General features: G+C 48.1%; 4 protein-coding genes across 5 annotated transcripts; 2 read left to right on the top strand and 2 right to left on the bottom strand.

The window, feature by feature from the left end:
* Positions 1-30: 30 nt before the first annotated feature.
* Positions 31-3,118, bottom strand: LOC101754011 (protein FAR1-RELATED SEQUENCE 7). Its single transcript, XM_004957708.4, has 2 exons — positions 440-3,118; positions 31-355 (listed from the first exon to the last, which is right to left on the bottom strand). Exons 1-2 carry the CDS (start codon positions 2,976-2,978, stop codon positions 339-341), a joined length of 2,556 nt encoding a protein of 851 aa, XP_004957765.1. The 5' UTR covers positions 2,979-3,118; the 3' UTR covers positions 31-338.
* Positions 3,119-3,664: 546 nt separating this feature from the next.
* Positions 3,665-7,096, bottom strand: LOC101753590 (pentatricopeptide repeat-containing protein At4g17616). Of its 2 annotated transcripts, none has more exons than XM_004957707.3 (2): positions 6,569-7,096; positions 3,665-6,462 (listed from the first exon to the last, which is right to left on the bottom strand). In XM_004957707.3, exons 1-2 carry the CDS (start codon positions 6,644-6,646, stop codon positions 4,492-4,494), a joined length of 2,049 nt encoding a protein of 682 aa, XP_004957764.1. In that variant the 5' UTR covers positions 6,647-7,096; the 3' UTR covers positions 3,665-4,491. The 2 variants fall into 2 exon arrangements, with proteins under 2 accessions (XP_004957764.1, XP_022679900.1); XM_022824165.1 differs by having other exon boundaries at positions 6,538-7,095.
* A 115-nt stretch (positions 7,097-7,211) lies between these two features.
* LOC101752926 (protein FAR1-RELATED SEQUENCE 6) lies at positions 7,212-13,111 on the top strand. Its single transcript, XM_004957705.3, has 4 exons — positions 7,212-7,356; positions 10,036-12,336; positions 12,421-12,492; positions 12,591-13,111. Exons 2-4 carry the CDS (start codon positions 10,060-10,062, stop codon positions 12,678-12,680), a joined length of 2,439 nt encoding a protein of 812 aa, XP_004957762.1. The 5' UTR covers positions 7,212-7,356; positions 10,036-10,059; the 3' UTR covers positions 12,681-13,111.
* A 2,381-nt stretch (positions 13,112-15,492) lies between these two features.
* On the top strand, positions 15,493-17,010 carry LOC101752514 (protein EXORDIUM-like 7). The gene has a single exon (XM_004957704.3). The coding sequence runs from the start codon at positions 15,554-15,556 to the stop codon at positions 16,598-16,600; it is 1,047 nt and encodes a 348-aa protein (XP_004957761.1). The 5' UTR covers positions 15,493-15,553; the 3' UTR covers positions 16,601-17,010.
* Positions 17,011-17,767: the final 757 nt, after the last annotated feature.

Below are 17,767 nucleotides of genomic sequence, written 5' to 3'. Positions count from 1 at the left end.
CCCCCCCCCCCCCCCCCACACACACGCACGCACACACACACACACACACAAAAGGACTATTCTACCACAACTTTTGGTCCATTCTATATGAATCCTTAGAAAATCCAAAAAATTATGAACTTGGAAAACTATATACAGCTATACAATTCTAAGCCTACTGCCATGCCTCCAACCTCGAGGTTGGACTAAAACAGTGAATCCTTTGCAGTTCAAGTCACACTGCAACAAAGTGAATTCTTTAATGTTTAGGTTGTGCAATATCACCTCTTCAGTAAATTAACATGAACTACTTACCAATGTTGCTAGTATGATCTGGACTACAGAATGCAAATGTTCCATCAAAGCCCCATCAGACCTGCCATCACCCACATGATTCCATTCATTAAAAACAGTACAGAATGATGATATGTTGGAAATGTTAAAACATTATAGATTATACCATTTGTTGTCTGTGCAACTGCTCCTGCTTGTGTTGTATGGTCAGGATGTTGGCTGCCTACAAAGGAAATCGCTTGACTGCTTGAAGCAACAGCATGATTTCCCATATCTGGATAGCCTGTCTGTAGAATATCATCAAGATGTTTCAGAAGAACACTTGATTGGCTTTCAATGTACGACATTGCCTCCTCAGATTTGGCAGCCCTTGAAGCAATCAAGCTAGCCAACCGGCACATGTTATTGAATCGGGCTTCTGAGGGAGATCGCATGACACTGCCAGATCCATAGGTAGGTTCCTCCCCAATTTGAACAGAACGGGCATCTTTTCTCCATCTTTTCAAAATGTATTGTTCTGGGAGCTCTTTGATATTCTTGAGATCAAGTACCTTCAGTACATGACAGCATTGAATTCCAACAGCCTCAAACTTCTTGCAGCTACAACTGGCTGAGCCATCTAGTGCATCAAATTTGACAATGCTCTCTGATGGCTTCTCATCAAGCACAATTTTATACTCCGAGATTGTGCCAACCACACCACAGGGGAAGGACATGCAATTCATGTAAGCCTCAAACTCACCCTGGAACATCTTGAAAGCTTCAGGTGTATAAGCATTTGACGATTGTTTTAGCATTCGCAACGACGGGATAGGCAAAGTAACCTGGTTGCCATCAACATCAGCATGCAATTTCTTTGATCGATGCTCTTCCAAAATAGCCTCATAACGCCTGAAGAACTGCAGAATATCTTCTTGCTCGCTGAGCTCTCGTTTCAATTCATTAATCATGTTATCCTTTTGAAGAGTGGTGAGCATATCAGCAGAAAAGATGGTTCTCTGATAAGGTAAAGCCCATTTTTCTTTTTCCATGAACAGCCTGCTGAGCCACTCACTTTCGCTGATGTCATATTTCTCAATTAGCTTCTCCCATGTTGACAAGAACTCCATCTCGTCCTCATAGTCAAAGAGACAATGGCTCAAAGAATTGCTGAAACTCTTTGAGCTTTCAAACACCTGCTTCAAGTGTCTCTTTGAATTATGGTAGATATGCCACACGCTTATGCAACGGTTGCTTCCAGGCCAAACCTCTGCTGCTGCAACAGCACACTCAGGACGCTCATCGATGAAAATAGTTTGTGGCTGCCTAGCACGCATAGCATCAGCAAACACCTCAAAGGTCCATTTCAATGACTGAATGCTTTCATCATAGAGTAGTGCTGCACCAAACACAAGTAACTGCTTGTGGTTGTCAACACCAACAAACAACGCAAATGGCCGTCCATAGATATTCAATCCATATGTTGTATCAAAGCAAACAACATCCCCAAAACTCCTGAAGTCAATTATTGATTTCGCATCAGCCCAGAAGAAATTTACAGCAGATTTCCCATCAGGCCCAACCCCTACCGCATAATACACTGAAGGGTTTCCTACCTGCAACTCCTCCAGGTACTGCAATGCCGCGCCAGCATCTCCGAGCTGCACACCCTTCCCTTGCTTCCTTCGATGCAGGTCCCCTGCCCCAAACTCATGTGCTCGAGCCCTCATCTTATGTGACCGCAGCTTATGCACACACTCTGGATTGGCAAGCGGATGGTTATGCTCTGGGAAGAACTTCGCCACACGGTATGTCCGGCAGGGAGTGATCTTGATCACCATTCTCGCCTGGCATCCTGTTCGTGTCGGTGCCGGGCCCGGCCTAGGTGTGCTTGCTGATCCTGCAACACCATTTGCAGGGACTATGGCCCCACCCTCTTGTTTGGCACGGTCACTAACACCCTCGCGGGAACAAACAAAGATCCGCGACACTATCATCCCACGCTTGCGCTTCTTGTAGGAGCGCCGGACACTGAAGCCCACGTGCTCAGCATACCTGTTGTAGAAGACATATGCGTCCTCCTCGGTCTCGAAGTGCATGTCCACATGTGGCCCATCCCTTGGGTCTGGCAATCTTGCCGCAGCGGCTATGCTGTGATGCGACGAGTTTGGTGGCAGTAGGGCCAGAGAAACTGCAGGCGCGGCGGACGCGAGCTGGTGGTTGTGCCCGGCGACGAAGTCGGTGACACGGAAGGCGTTGGCAGAAGGAATGAGCTTGATGGTAAGCGACGCCAGGCAGCCTGTGCGCGACTCCGGGCACCGGGGTGCCGGCGCCGGCGAGGACGAGGACGCGGCTCCGGCGCCAGCAGCCTCGTCCTGTGGCTTCTTGGGCTCCTGGCGGAACCCCTGCTTGGAGCAGACGAAGAGGCGGCGGGTGACGGTGTGCCGCGAGTTCTTGGACTTGTTGGACTTGCGGACGACGAAGCCGAGGCGGGCGGCGTAGGCCTTGTAGAACTCGTACGCGTCGTCCTCCGTCTCGAAGTACATCCCCAGGTACGGGGAGGTGGGGACGTCGGCGTCGGCGTCATTGCCGGCGGCGGAGGTCGATGCGGTCAGGGCGAGGTTGGTGGCGGCGCCAGAGGAGGAGGGCGAGGAGGAGCCGGAGGAGGTGGGGGACGACGGGGAGGACTCGCCGGAGAGGCGGGAGGGGTCCTCGGCGGCGGACATTAGGGTTTGCGCCAGGGTTTGGACTTTGGAGGAATGAGGGGAGCGAGGAGGGAGAAGGGGACCTAGTGGTCGGAGGGATCGCCTGCGGAGGCGGCGGCTGTGGGTCGATGTGTGTGGCTGAGCTTCCCGCGACAGGGGAGCAGTTGTGCTGCGACGTGTTGGTGCTGGCCGAGTCCCTTTAGAGCATTTCCAGTCAAAATTTTGAGATGATGTCGCTCAAATTTTTTTGAGATGATATTGAAGTTATAAAAATTGCCTATCTTACAACAACTAAAGATCTATGGTTTTTCCTGATGTGCTGCTATTCCTGTGGCTCCTTTGCCGCTCACGATATTCATGACCGCATCGCCCTTGTTACATTTTATTTAGCAACAAAGCAAGGAAACTAGAATTGCACAGCAATTCAATTACCAAGGAAAAAAAATCTAGTTCCTTTTTGTTAATTTGCAGTTTCCTTTTTATTGAATGAACTTTAACTTTTTTTAATGAACAATTTGCAGATTCCTTTGTGCCACTAATACAGGTCAAACATTTTTAGCAATTGTAACCAGAAAGCACACTAGATGACACTGACCAATTTGAAGGGATAAAATTTCCAAATACATCCTTCTTGATATACTGATGTTCCATTTCTATGCCAAACTGAAATATAAAATTCCAACGTTTTTCCATCCTGACAATAAATGTCGTCAACCCTAAAAGACGCAGAGATGGCTGTATTTCCCAAAATTGCATATAAGTTTACAGGGTTCTCAAACACAGCTAAAGATTATCAAAGAAAAAAAAGAGAATCACTGTACAAATTCTAGATACAGTATCCCCAAACTTTGGATGATTTCCTCTACTCCAAGCTGCTTAAAGCCCCACATTGTGAGTTCCTCCATCGATGACCCCTTGCTCTGCCGATGAATTCAAATTCTGTCCAGAATTTGCATATTGAGGCCGAAGCATATAAAAACTCAGCACAATATGGCAATCCCAGGGGCACAACAAAATATTGACCAATCCAGTGCAAAGCCCACCATGCGTGTAAATAAAGTTGGTCCGAACATAACTGCTCGTGGCCTCGTGGGAATCCATGGGCAACTGCACCGTAGCCAGTGTGCCATGGCATGCCAAAACCTGCCATGACATTGGAGCTCCTCTGGGCATAAGAGATCTCAGCTCAGTGCGTGTGGGGCTTACTTGCCATAAAAGCGTGCCCCTGCTTCTCGCCTCAAGCCAGCTCAGTGAGAAATAGTGCCCCTCCATGCAATGCTTTGGTCTATGTGGTAACTGGCAACTGGTTTGAATGGTTCGACACAATCAGCTGGGAGGCAGGGGCAATTTGATCTTTTTGTCAGAGCATAGTCAGCAAAGAGGAGGCAATGAACAGTTAGTGGCATGGCATGCTTTCCTGGCGCCAAGTCATCAAATGCACCCAACTTGCAAATGCAAAGGATCAAAATAAACCTTACGGGACAAAGTGAACCTTTTGCTAAACTTGAGGGACCAAAATGGTTACTAACCCTATTTATTTAATACCTGCCCATGACCTGAAAGCTCGGACATCTTCAATCCTTTTGTTCTGAGCTTCAGTTTTGTCATGCAGGGAGTTCAAATTCCTATACAGGTTCTTGTGTAGCTTCAGGAAGACATGCCTGTATTTCCACTTGTCGCAGTGAATATTATGTTTTGACATGTAACTAATGACCTCCATCACCCTCGAAAAATATCCACCTTTAAGGAAATTCAAAATCAAGCAATCAAGCAAGTCCCTGTCCACATCTAGCTCTCCATATTCAAGTCTGCGCTTTATTTCTCCCCAAAGCATGGTGATCTCCCTATGCATGTCCATTGAAGAATAACTGCACAGTATGTGGCAAAAAGTATAATAAGTGGGCCTGATATGTTGTTCTCTCATACGCTTATATGTGCAGAGAGCATCTTCCATCATTTTTGCCTTGCAGAAGAAAAGAATCGAATTATTGAACTCTAATGTCAAGTGTCCTTCAGGGTTGTAATGTTTCATTTCTTCAGCCAAAGCAGCAAACAAAGATGAATTAGTGAGAGGCATTTCATCCTTCACTATTTTGGCAATATTCTTGATCGTAAATGGATAATTTGAATGAATATCATCCATGGTAGATGCAATCTTTTGTATCTGCTGGAGAAGCCCATCGAATTCTTCTGACTTATTCTCCTGCTCATATGCTCTCAAAAGAGAAATGTAACTAGTAATCCCGACTTGGATTCCAGCTGACTCTAAATCATCTAGCATTTCGTGAGCAGCATGCAACCATCCCATTTGAATGCATGCATTAACCACATCCAGAGGAGAAATTACCTCTAGATCTTCTTTATGTAACATAATAAAAAGGCTAGATAATGCATGCATATTCCTTGATTTCACACAACCTACAATAAGTTTAGCAAGAGCCTTTTCTGTATGAAGAAGATTTCCATTAGTAAGGACAACAAGGCCAAATTGGCTTTCTGTACCCAAAACAAAGCTCCTGTCAACTTTTCCGGGATCAAACATTATTCTATATCCGGTTTTCAGATTTCCAGATCCAATTTGTATTATACCTTGTTTCTGTAAACCATTGGGAAAGAAAACACTAGGTTTTCGTTGCTGATGCAGATTGATTAAAAATTTTGCAGCAGCATCCATGTCATTATATTTGAAATGCAGGCTCAATAGACTGTCATAAAAATGCTGGTAGTACTGAAGAAATGGCAAAGATGTTAAAGAGTCGATGCTTCTTTTCATTTGTATCAACTCATCTCGTTGCCCAACCATCTCAAAGACACGGCTAGCAATCACCACTGTATTTACATCGGCCACAACTCCGACCAATGACATCAGTTCCATTATTTTCTGGGCCTTGATAATGCATTTAAAATTCACACATGACTCCAAAACCATATTGAACAAGGTGGCATTGTTCTTTATTGGATCAAGTTTTTTCATTTCCCGTCTATCTGTAACTTGGTCCAAGAAACTCTCACAGGTCTCAATCATAACATCAGTGACAAGATAGGATCCAACCTGTGACTTCAACATATGCAGAAACACCATGCTCAGTATATCAACATCAGGGAGCTTTCCACTCTCCAATATGATCCTCAGGACCATGGAGGCTGGAACAGGCATCTGATCTCTCGCAAGAGCCAACGCTAGCCTCATCAGTGAGCCACAGTTGAGAACGTTGCTGTTAATTTGATGAACTGAGAGAACCAAGTCAAATGCCCTCTGAAGCCACCTCCGACTAGACATGTAAGACAGCGACACGATCACGCTATTCAGTACCCGCGGCTCAGGAAGACCGTGAAGCTTCTTGTAATTTCCGAATGATTGCAGTGCCTCTTCGACATTGCCATCCTTTAAAGCACCATCTATCTTCCTCAGCAGCGTTTCACGGGACGGCGTTTCCCATGGTAGAACCTTACTGGTGCTTGCAGAAATATACCTATACCTCCTCCATGGCCCATAGTCATTGGCCTGGAACAAGAACACAAGCATGCATCTTATTAGTCACAACGGCAGGTGAACTATGCACAACAGCACAAAGTATACCTCAAATTGTTTCCAAGCAGTGTGGTCTTACAGAAAAGGCAGCTTCCACAGCACGAGGGACGGACGTGAGGCGGCGGTAGCGGTGGCACGCCTGAAACAAGCTCCTCATTGCCAATTCCAAGTGTGGAGATGGAGCTGAGTGTTAATGCCGGACATGAGGGTCCAGCTGAAAACCCGCCCAATTCTTGGGACAAGTAATAGAAGAATAACAACGGGAATGGATGGGGTCAGATCAGCATGGCACCGCGCAGTAATAAATTCGACAAGTAATATGATGGAGAGGAAGAAAGATTATGGCTCGAGAGCTCAATCGCACATCACACCCTGCAGGGAAGCGAATAAAGCGAGTCCGGATGAATACCGGCTCCAAGAAGGTCAAGGAATGGAAAGAGACACTAGCGTCGGAGTTGCGAGGGAGGACTCAAGGCGGCGGGCTCCTGTGGGCGAAGGGGCGGACGCCTGTCCCGGAGGGCGGCGGCGTGCCCGGCGGCGCCGGCGAAGTAGAGGCCGAGAGGGTTTCTTCGGTGTGAGCCGAGACGAACGGGGGAAATGCGCAGCCGTCGGATCGCGCCTCAGCACCCGCAGCCGTGCGATCAGGTGTGTCGCCGCAAGAGGCAAAGCCGCTGGCTGGGTGGGCCCCAGCCTCCAGGTCCACCCCTTCTCTCTCCTCCGGCCTCCGCCCCCTCTCCCTCTCGTAGTCTCTCCCCCTTTGCTCTCGAGCCGCATCTGCTTCGCCTCGCCGCCGCTGCGCTCACCTAGCAGCGACCGGCGTCATCGTGACCTCGACGTACGCGCGCCTCCCCTCGCCGGAGTTGGAAGGTAAAACCCCAACCCCCCTCCCCCCCTTTCTCCAGTAAAATTGCTATTTTTATTCAGTTCAAAGCTTCCTTGAGTGTAAGTTTAGGTTCCGAGTTGCTTCAATCCCATTCCATTTTTAGTTGAAAAATCGAGCAGAAAGTTTCGCGTTTCAAGCTAAAAGGTTTAGATTCTTGGCTTCCATAGGGTGAAATCCCAGTTCGATCTGTATGCTGAGAAGGCAATGCTTTTTCGTGTTGAAATTGAAATAGTGGGGTGGGACAGACGGCGGCGCGCTCGCCGTTGGTGCCGCCAGAGACGTGGATGGAGGCTGGATAGCATATGAGAGGCGGGGAGCCGGAGCTCCCATCGGCTTGGCTAGCGGCTATTGCACGTCTATTACTGAGACCTTTACCTACTTTATAAGCCGATTTGGGTGAATATGTCAATAGAATGCTTCAAGTTTTGCTGTACTTCAGGATGCAGCTTTCTGTTATGGTACCACTGAGTGATGGCACAGATCACGCCATGGACTCCATGGCACGATCTGTGTTCAGGACCAGCTGGTAGTATTGTTAAGATTTGTGTTACACCACCCAATCCCAGGTTTAAGACAAAAAAGAGTATGTGTTCAATTAGATTTGTTGGCTGCAGGCTAGGGTGGGTATCTGCCATATGGCAATCTCCATTCCGCGCCACGGCAATTCACTGATTCCCTTCCCCACAAGTGGCGTTTGTGCATTGCAGCATCATCTCTATTTCCCTGGCTCTTGGATTAGTCCCTAGCAGATTCACCTCCTCCCTGGCGCTAGCGTGTGTTGCAGGAGATGCACCATGTCGTAGTGCTACATGGCTTTGCTGCCTCATGGAAGGAACCTACTTCAAGGCTTCATTGATGCAAGTGATTAGTCCATTATGATTTAGGAACTTGACTTTGGGTGTGTTTGGTTTGGGGGTTTATCTGGGTTGGGACGAGTTCGACCCACATGAACCCGCGTTTGGTTGCAAAACGAAGTGGGTTGGGTCCATCCCTGAGGGGAATATTCCCCTCAGATGCAGGTCGAATGCATCTGCCCAAAATGAGCGGACGCACTCGACCCAGATGGACGTCGTTGCTCTTTGTTTCGGGCGTGGTGAGAGAGAGAGAGAGCGGGGCGCGGCGCGAAGCTACTTCGGTGTGGCGGGTAGCGCGGCGTGGCTCACAGGGAGAGGCAGGGGCGGGCAGCTGGGCGAGCTCAAGCTCCGCCGCCGGCTAGGCGAGGTCGAGTTCGCCGCCGGCTAGGCGAGGTCGAGGCCGCTGCCGCCGGGCGAGGGCACGGGGAGAGGCAGGGGTGGCGGTCAGGGCGAGAACCAGCTCCGCCCACGGGAGCTTCGCCGCCGGCCGTGCGAGCTCGAGCTTCGCCACCCACGAGCCTGCCGCCGCGCTGGGGCTGGACGGCATCCACGCTGCTTCGGAGCTCGGCGGCGTGGGCGTCCACGTCAGTGCGGCTCTTGAGGCGGACGTGCACGTACGGCAGCTGCAACTTGAGGAGGTGCGCGTTGGCGAGCTCCGCGGGGACGTCGCCGCGCTTCAGGCACCAGTGATGCTTGGTCGAGGAAGAAGTGCGGAGGGATGGGCGGCGGTGGCGGCGGAGGGGAGGACGAGGACGATGAGCGCGGTCACCGGTGGCAGTGGGGGTGGTGGCACTGTAGCGGGTGTTGCTGCTGTGCCGGGGGCGACGCGGTGGAGGCCGGCGCCGCCGGGAGGAGGACGAGCCGCATATAGAAGATGAGGCTGACCAGAAAAAAAGAAAAGAAAAGAGAAGGGAAAGGAGGATGACACATGGGACCTATAGATGACAGGTGGGACCCACTGATAAGCGTGGCTAACGGTGTTAGAATGGCATCCATCCTAACCCTCAACCCCTCCAACCAAACAAAAAACTGGAACGGACCCATCCCTCCTAACCAAACACGAGATGGGTTGAACATAACCTAGAAAAGTGGGATGGACCCAACCCATTCCACTTGGTCCCAAAACCAAACACATGCTTTGTGTCTTTAAGTGATTTGCTGCCCTGTTCATCTATGAATTGGGATAAAGGTGCAATGTAAAAGGAAGAAGAAAGTAGCACTTAAGTTGCTACACTATCTAGTACAGAACAAAATCTAGTCAGTTTGTAGCTCAAGATAACATTGAAACACCTTCTGGTCGGTTGGTTGTTTCTTGTTGCATTCTAACATTCTCATTTAGCATGCTGTAATCTGGACAGTTTTGCCCCCTATAAATATGAAGTTCTGGTGTTTTGCCCCTTCAAATTTATATGGCATAAGGAAGTTCTACTGTATCAAGTATCAGCTACTCTGATTACTTTCATAGTTCTAGTCTTCTGGAAGCTTGCTGGCAGCCTGGCACCTTTCTCCTTTTCTTTTCTGCTTATGCCCTTGCTAAATCTTATGAAACAAAGGAGGCACCTTTGCCAATGTGGGAGTAATTGAAGGGCAATGAGGTCACTCCATATACTTCCGTGTTTCCTGTGTACAAGTCTAAAAACAACATATATTTCACCTGGAGGGAGTGTGTGGGAATTTCAGTGACACCGTCTGCTCCAATTTATTCACCATTATATGCGACGATGCACACAGTGCCGTAGTAGGTGTACTATTCATGCTTCTGGTAAGAATATTTATACAAAGTTCATGACATAGTTGCTCTATTTTCAGGTTCACTTGGAAAATTTTGGACCAATGGAAGAGGAAGAGTATAGCACTGAATCATCTAATGAAGAAGATTTGCAAGAAGATGGTGAGAAAGAAGGAAATGCTGCTGAGATTGATGTCTTCAAACCAGTTGATATAGATCCGGCATGTTTGCCAAAAGTAGGGATGATATTTGACTCGGAGGAAGATGCCTTTCAGTTCTATGTGACATACGGTTGTCACGCAGGTTTTGGTATTACAAGAAGATCTAACAATACCTTTGATGGTTTCCGTTATCGCTCTACATTCATATGTTCTAAAGGAGGGCAGTCTAGACTGAGATCTGGTGTGACAAGACCTGCAAGAAAGCGAGGCATGAAGACTGGCTGCAAGGCTAAGATGATCGTGAAGGACGCACATTTTCAGAACCGCTGGGAAGTAATTGTTCTTGAGTTGGAGCACAACCATCCACTGGATCCGAGCTTGCTTAAATTTAAGAGGCATTTGAAGAACTCTCCTTTCTCTCTAAATCCACCTCGTATGTCTGAGTCTGAGGGACCACAGAGCAGCTCAGCTGTTGCACTTTCAGGTAGAGGTGGTGATACTGGTGTAACTTCATCTACACAGGCTGAATTCAGAACCAAGATAGACAGAAATAGGAAATTGAAGCTTGCAGATGGAGACTTAGAGGAACTGTTGAATTTTCTCAACAAAATGCAAGACCAAAACCCTTGTTTCTTTTACAGTTTAGATATGAATGAGCAAGGGCAGCTAAGGAATGTCTTTTGGGCGGATGCCAAATCACGCAGTTCATACAATTACTTTGGTGATGTTGTTGCTATTAATGTCACAAACTTTAGTGATCAGTATGATATGCAGTTTGTGTCATTTGTGGGCACTAACCACCATGCGCAGCCAGTGTTACTAGGCTGTGGCCTGCTTGCAGGTAGATCTCTTGGAGCTTATGTGTGGCTTTTCGGTACGTGGTTAAGATGTATGAATGCCAAGCCACCACATTCAATAATTACCAATTACTGTCATGATGTAGCAATAGCTATTAAAAAGGTTTTTCCTAATGCAAGGCACCGTTTTTGCCTTTCGCACATCTTAAATGAGCTTCCTGAAAAGTTGGAAGAAATGGAGAGCAAGGATGAAGTTATTTCCGCATTCACCACACTGGCCTATGATTATGTTACTATGCCTGACTTTGACAAAGAGTGGCAAGATACCATCCAACATTTTCGCTTAGAGGGAAATGAATGGTTGTCTAAACTATATGAGGTCAGGATGCAATGGGCTCCTGTTTATGTGAAGGATTCATTTTGGGCAGGAATGTCTGTCACAGATAGAAGTGATAGTGTTACTGACTATTTTGACGGCTGGTTGACGTCAGGAACCTCTTTGAAAATGTTTGTAGAGCAGTATGAGGGAGCTGTTAAAGATAAGTTAGAAAAGGAATCTTATGAAGATTTAAGATCATCACAGATGAGGCCACCAATGATGACAGGATTACCTGTGGAAGATCAAGCCGCAAAGGTGTACACTGCAGAAATCTTTCAGAAGTTCTTGAATGAAATAGGGCATTCATTTCATTGCAATTATAGTATACTTGACCGGAATGATTCAGTGGTTACATACGTAGTTTCGGAGCATATCAATCAAGCAACCAAGGTAGACTACAAAGTTGTTTATGATAATGTTGAAGATGACATATGGTGCCTCTGCCGGTTGTTCCAATCCAAAGGAATATTGTGCAGGCATGCGCTCACTGTATTGAGGCAGGAGCTTGTGCTGATGATTCCACCAAAATACATCATTCATCGCTGGTGCAAGGATTGTAAACAAACATGTGCTTCCATATCCCAACCTGTCTCAGCGGGTAATCAGGAACTGGGAAGCTACGATGATCTCTACAAACTTGGCCACCAATACTTTGCGGAAGTTGTGGAATTTGGTTCCATGAACTCAGAATCAAAAGAATATGCTTTGTCAATCATGAGGGAAATCAGGGATAAAGTGATCTCATATGAGAAGTCACTAAGAGATCAAAGGGTTGACAGCCATGTTTCAACAGCCAACTTTGCATACAATCCTGTGAACGAGGATTTTACTGATGATGCATTGCCCATCTCTCTTAGTACAAAGGGCTGGGATCTTACTCAAGGCCAGTCCAAGCGTTCCCGCAAGAAGAAGCTGGCGACCCCAACTGTTCTTGATACCTTGAAAAAAAAAACTAAAAGGGCATATAACAAGAGGAGGAATGCCACCGCAAACACTATAAACACAGCAGTCACTGCAACTGACAGCGTAACTGATGCAACAAATGTATGTGATGTTATTAGATATATGTACATTTGGCTAGCAATTATAGTTTTGCTAATATAAAGTTTTCATTTCTTTTTTTATTAGGTCCAGGCGAATCCTGTAAATGAGGGATGGCCGTTAACATCGACGGGTGCTCCGGAAACTTTCCCTTATGGAGTAAGCTCAGAAATAAGCTTTCTGTTTTTGTCTTCTCTTGCTCTTTCAGGAGATGGTTAGCTGGTGTGGTTCACGCATACTGACGCTCTTTTTTGTAGGTGGAGACCATTTCATTTGATTTGTCACAATACAACAATGCGCCAAGCTTCCATTGGCCTGAAAGCAGCAGCAGGTCTCAGCTCCAGTGAGAGGAAGCAGCAAGGCAATTGTAGATCCCTTCCAATAGACTAAGTTCTGACAGTATCATAGCTGGGAAAAACTAGGGGTGATAGATCAGGTCTGACCTTCGTGTTCCGTGCCTCGGAGTTGGTGACCACCAGAACAAAGGTGAAGAAGGAAAAGAGATCACATTTGGTGAAAACCGGCAAAATCAACCATCTTTGAACCATTTTGGTCCAAAGGGGTTTATCCAGTATGCGATGTGCCTCCGCATCTGTCTAATTGCCGAGCTGTACATAATCGTTTCCTTTTTGCTTGGATATTTGCAGCTCCCATTAGGTTTATCTGAACCATGTTAGGTCAGATGCACTCGAATCGATCTCTGATAATTTGACCTGATGTTTCCATGTGTATCCCTGTGAATCCATTTGCAATCAGATGTTTGCTGCTTCTCTGTGAATCAACATTCTACCCTGTCAAACTGGGATCCAGCAAGCTGATCCCAGGAAATATTTATCCTCTCTGGTGAAGAACATATCTAGGGAGTTGACTGGGATATAACCTATTGCTTTGCTCTGTCCTGGTCCAGGAACATAACAGCTGGCTCTGCTGCTTCCCGAGGTTGACCTCTGCCGCTCGTGGCGGTCCTCCACCTGCGGTCGCCGGTCGTCGTGGCGCTCGTGCTGCCGCCGTCGATCCTCCTGACCTCGCCGTCGGATCCGCCTGACCCTGCTCCGGTCCGCGTGATCCGGGCGTAAAACAATATCCACCACATGACATCTCATAAATCTTATAGTTCTTCGCACCCACATTCACCTGCTATATACTAGTGTGCCTGTGATGATCATGAGATCCCTCGTCCGTGGCAGCAGGTCAGAACTCAGAAGAAGCTGATGAATCCTATGGCGCCACGCCACGGCATTGCCGCCACCATCTTTCACGCGTCAGGAGCAGTGATGGCTCCTCCTCCTCTGTTCGTATTATTCTTCTCTCTCTCTATCGTGTTGCAGAAATACGAAACCTGCAACATCTTCTTCTTCTTTTTAATCTGTTCTCGAGAATGCAAACTTGCAGTCACTTTGGCCTCACTCTTTCACTTGTGGAAGCAATGCGTTGTGATGTGCACGGGTGCAGATGCAGTACGGTGAGAGAGAGAGAGGAGGTAGTAGAATAATGGTATACACAACTAGGAAAAATGAAGATGACTCTGGCAGTAGAGGTAGAGGTGTATGGAATGATGCAAAAGGTTTTTCTACTGCAGGTCTCACGTGCTGCTCCTTGGGATGCCACGCAGAAAATCACTTGTGCTCCCAACAAGATTTTACTCCCCTCTCTCTCATAACCACGTCTAGTTATCACCAGCTGTGGCTTGGGTTACACGCGGCCCTTGTAGAGCTTTTGAGCTTGGCTAGAGACGACAGCCTTGACTATCTTCTCGCCGCCGCGGCCAGGATGGCCCGCACGTCAACCGCACTGGTCCTAGAACGAATATAAGTGCAGCCTTGAGCTGCGTGCAGCCGTTGACATGGAGTCCGTGGCAGACATCAAGAAGGGCGGTCCTGGTCCAGCTCCAGGTACCAGCTACGAATCAAAAAATAAATGTAAAAAATAAAAAATCAAGCAGCAGGTCCTATTAGACCTAAGATCTTCAGATTGTTATGCCATTAGGTTTAACCCCTTCTAATTAGACCAGGATTGAAGATAACCTATCTGGTCCCAACCCCACATGACCACATCGAGTGTGTATACTATGTAATCTCTATCTTAGAAAAATAGGTTGGGGAGTCGGGGTCTTGGCAATCTGGTCTCACCTCAACAAATTCATATCAATCTCAATTTTTGGATAGAATAGGATGATGATTTGATTTATTTGCTCCAACAAGCAATTTCGTACTCCTTTCGTACGTTGTTCTAGAAAGTGTGCATGAAACCTCTCAAACTTTGAACACTAAACTAATCAACTTATTTCAATTGATGTGTACTCACTAACTGAGTGTATCTGTGTTGGTTAAATCCGCCAACTAGGTCCGGCTCAGTCACTCCATGTATACATACATGTAACTCCATACACTTCATTCCAAATTGCAGGTCATTTTAGTTTTTTAGTTTATAGATATTATTATGCATTTAGATATAGTGTATGTCTAGGTGCATAATAATATCTATGAACCTAGAAAAGTCAAAATGACCTACAATTTGGAACGGATAGAGTATAAACTAAAGATTATACTTAAGATTTGTGCTAATGGTTCCCCAATTGTTTCATCCTAGCTCCGTCCATGGGTCATTAGTAACAGATGATGTGTCCATTAAATAACAAGATGCATAAGATGCATATGTAATTTCATACTATGTTTTGAAAAAGAAAATATTATGGATCCATGATGAAAATTAACTTTTTTGGCAATCAACAAGGTTTAGTTGTTTTATTATCATTTAGCTACATAATATTTTAGTAAAGGATGTGATCCTATGCAGCGTGGGGGCTGGAGCCCCCTACCTCTATGCAGCCCATGGAGCCTCCTGAAGCCCCCTAAAAATTTCAGCTATGGATAAAGAAGAGGAAGAAGAAAATGAGGAGGAAGGAGAAGAAAAAGAGAGGAGGAAGGAGGAAGAAGGGGAAAATAAGCCACCCTCCTTTCAAATCCTAGATCCGTTCGAAGTGGATTCAGCTAAAGGTGTTTAATGTAGTTTCATTTTAAAATTTACTGTTCTCGTAAAAAATCAATAATAAGTTTCATTGTATTAATGCGAATGACCTGTTTACGACTGTATCCCACTTCTTTCTCCTTACAAAAAGCGTGAGGATTCAAACTCAAAAACCACCAAAACCCAGCTCACTCGCTCCCTGAAGCCTCCACTCCACTCCACTCCACTCCACACATCGACACATCCCACCAGAATGGGGAGGTTGCTCCCCCACCACCCCTCCCTCCTCCTCCTCGCCGCGGCGGCGGCGGCGATCTGCATCTCCAGCAGCAACCTCGCCGCCGTCCGGTGCACGCCGGTGTACCGCCCCGACTACCTGGTGGACGGGAACCAGCTGGTGGACATGCAGTACCACATGGGGCCCGTCGTGTCCGGGTCGCCGACCAACCTCTACCTCATCTGGTACGGGCGGTGGGAGCCGGCGGCGCAGGCCGTGCTCCGGGACTTCCTCGCCTCCCTCTCGGCGTCGGCCCCGTTCCCGGCTGTCTCCGACTGGTGGGCGCGCACGCCGCGGATGTACACGGACCAGACGGGCGCCAACGTGACGGGCGCGTTCGCCGTCGCCGGCGAGCACTCCGACGCCGGCTACTCCCACGGCGCCTCGCTCCGGCGCGCCGACATGCAGTCGGTGATCCGGTCGGCGGTGTACGCGTACCCGGACCCGCTGCCGCTGGACCCCTACAGCGGCGCGTACCTGGTGCTGACCTCCCCCGACGTGCAGGTCGACGAGTTCTGCCGCGCCGTGTGCGGCTTCCACTACTTCACCTTCGCCTCCGTGGTCGGGGTCACCGTGCCGTACTTGTGGGTGGGGAACAGCGCCACGCAGTGCCCCGGCAAGTGCGCGTACCCGTTCGCCGCCGCCGAGTACGGAGCCGGCGCCGGCGCCGGGGGAGGAGGAGGGGGAGGGGGAGGGCAGGCGGTGCTGCGGCCGCCGAACGGCGACGCCGGGGTGGACGGGATGGTGATCGTGCTGGGGCACGAGCTGGCGGAGATGTCGACCAACCCGCTGGTGAACGCGTGGTACGCCGGGGACACGCCGACGGCGCCCACGGAGATCGCGGACCTGTGCCTGGGCGTGTACGGCGACGGCGGCGGCGCGGGGGGCATGGTCGGGAACGTGTCCCGCGCGCCCGACGGCAGCGCCTACAACGTGAATGGCGTGAACGGGCGGCGGTTCCTCGTGCAGTGGCTCTGGAACCCCGTCCGCGCCGCCTGCTACGGCCCCAACTCCAGCAACTGACCGGCGCCCCCTGTTTCCTTCCTCTTCGTTGCAGGGAATGGTCAGTTCAGTTCTTCATGCCATTATGCTCAATGACATTGAAGAAATCGATGGCAGTCCCATGAATGAATGAATGAATCAATGGATAAGAAAGATAAGAGCGTTGGATATCTGAGATGAGGACAAGAGACCAGATGAGGCAAGAAATTCTGAAGCAACACTTTATGGGATCCTGAATGGTTACATGAACTGTGTGGGTTCTGAATTTCTGTTCGATCTGCACCTCAGCAGGAAACAATGAGAAATTGCCGATTTGTTCTTCGATTTGTTTGAATTTTGCAGCATAAAAGTGTGATCGATTTGCCTTGCTTTCTAGCACTTGAATTTGGTTCCAGCTTGCTGAAACAAAGTTGTCGCCTGCTTGATTGTTCCCTTCTAGGCTCTAGCTTTATCCTTTTTGACTCTGCATGCTTTAGCCTGGTCATCATGGTAACTCTGCAGCTTGGTCTCCTTGCCTGATGACCATCTCTTTCCTATCTCTTTCTTCTGAGGACCTGCTGGCTGTTCCCCCTTTTTTACTGTTGTAATTACAGTCGACCAGCATCGAATTAGGAAGTGGAGTAGTACTGTTTTAGTTACAGAGTACTCCTACATTGGGTCAGAGAGTGTTTAAAGGACGTTTTTACTGTTGCAATTACAGCGCGGCATTGGATTAGGAGTGGAGGGATGTGTTACTGTTGCGCTTACAGTGCACGTTGGATCAGGCAGCGAAGGATTCATCTTCTCATGGGGTCAAGGCCCTTGCCGGCCTCTGCATTGACCTGAGCTTCTTCACCCGGCCCTTGCAGAGGTGCACCGCAAGGAGATTGCAGTGCATAGCTGCATGCCTGCATGATGTCAAGCATAAATATCGTCCAAAAAAGTTGAAACACCGCATCTCAATCTCATCTTTTGGGGGTGGGGGTGGTGGGGGGGGGGGGGAAGAGCTTAGTAGTTACATAACACATTCTAGCACCTAGTGAGGACACCCACGTAAGACGATCGTCCCCACCAAAGAACTATATATCACTCTCAGCTACCCTACTTTCTTGATTCCATCTTGAATTGGTCTAGTCCTTCAGCTCCTTTCCTGTCATCTTGATCTCTGATTCTCTTCTAGAGCAGGGTCTTGATCTTAGCTTTCTCCTC

The sequence above is a fragment of the Setaria italica genome, chromosome II, assembly GCF_000263155.2.
Source record: "Setaria italica strain Yugu1 chromosome II, Setaria_italica_v2.0, whole genome shotgun sequence".
In the NCBI taxonomy this organism is placed as follows: domain Eukaryota; kingdom Viridiplantae; phylum Streptophyta; class Magnoliopsida; order Poales; family Poaceae; genus Setaria; species Setaria italica.
The sequence above is the reverse complement of the archived record's forward strand: the minus strand, read 5'-3'. Positions and strand labels throughout refer to the sequence as shown.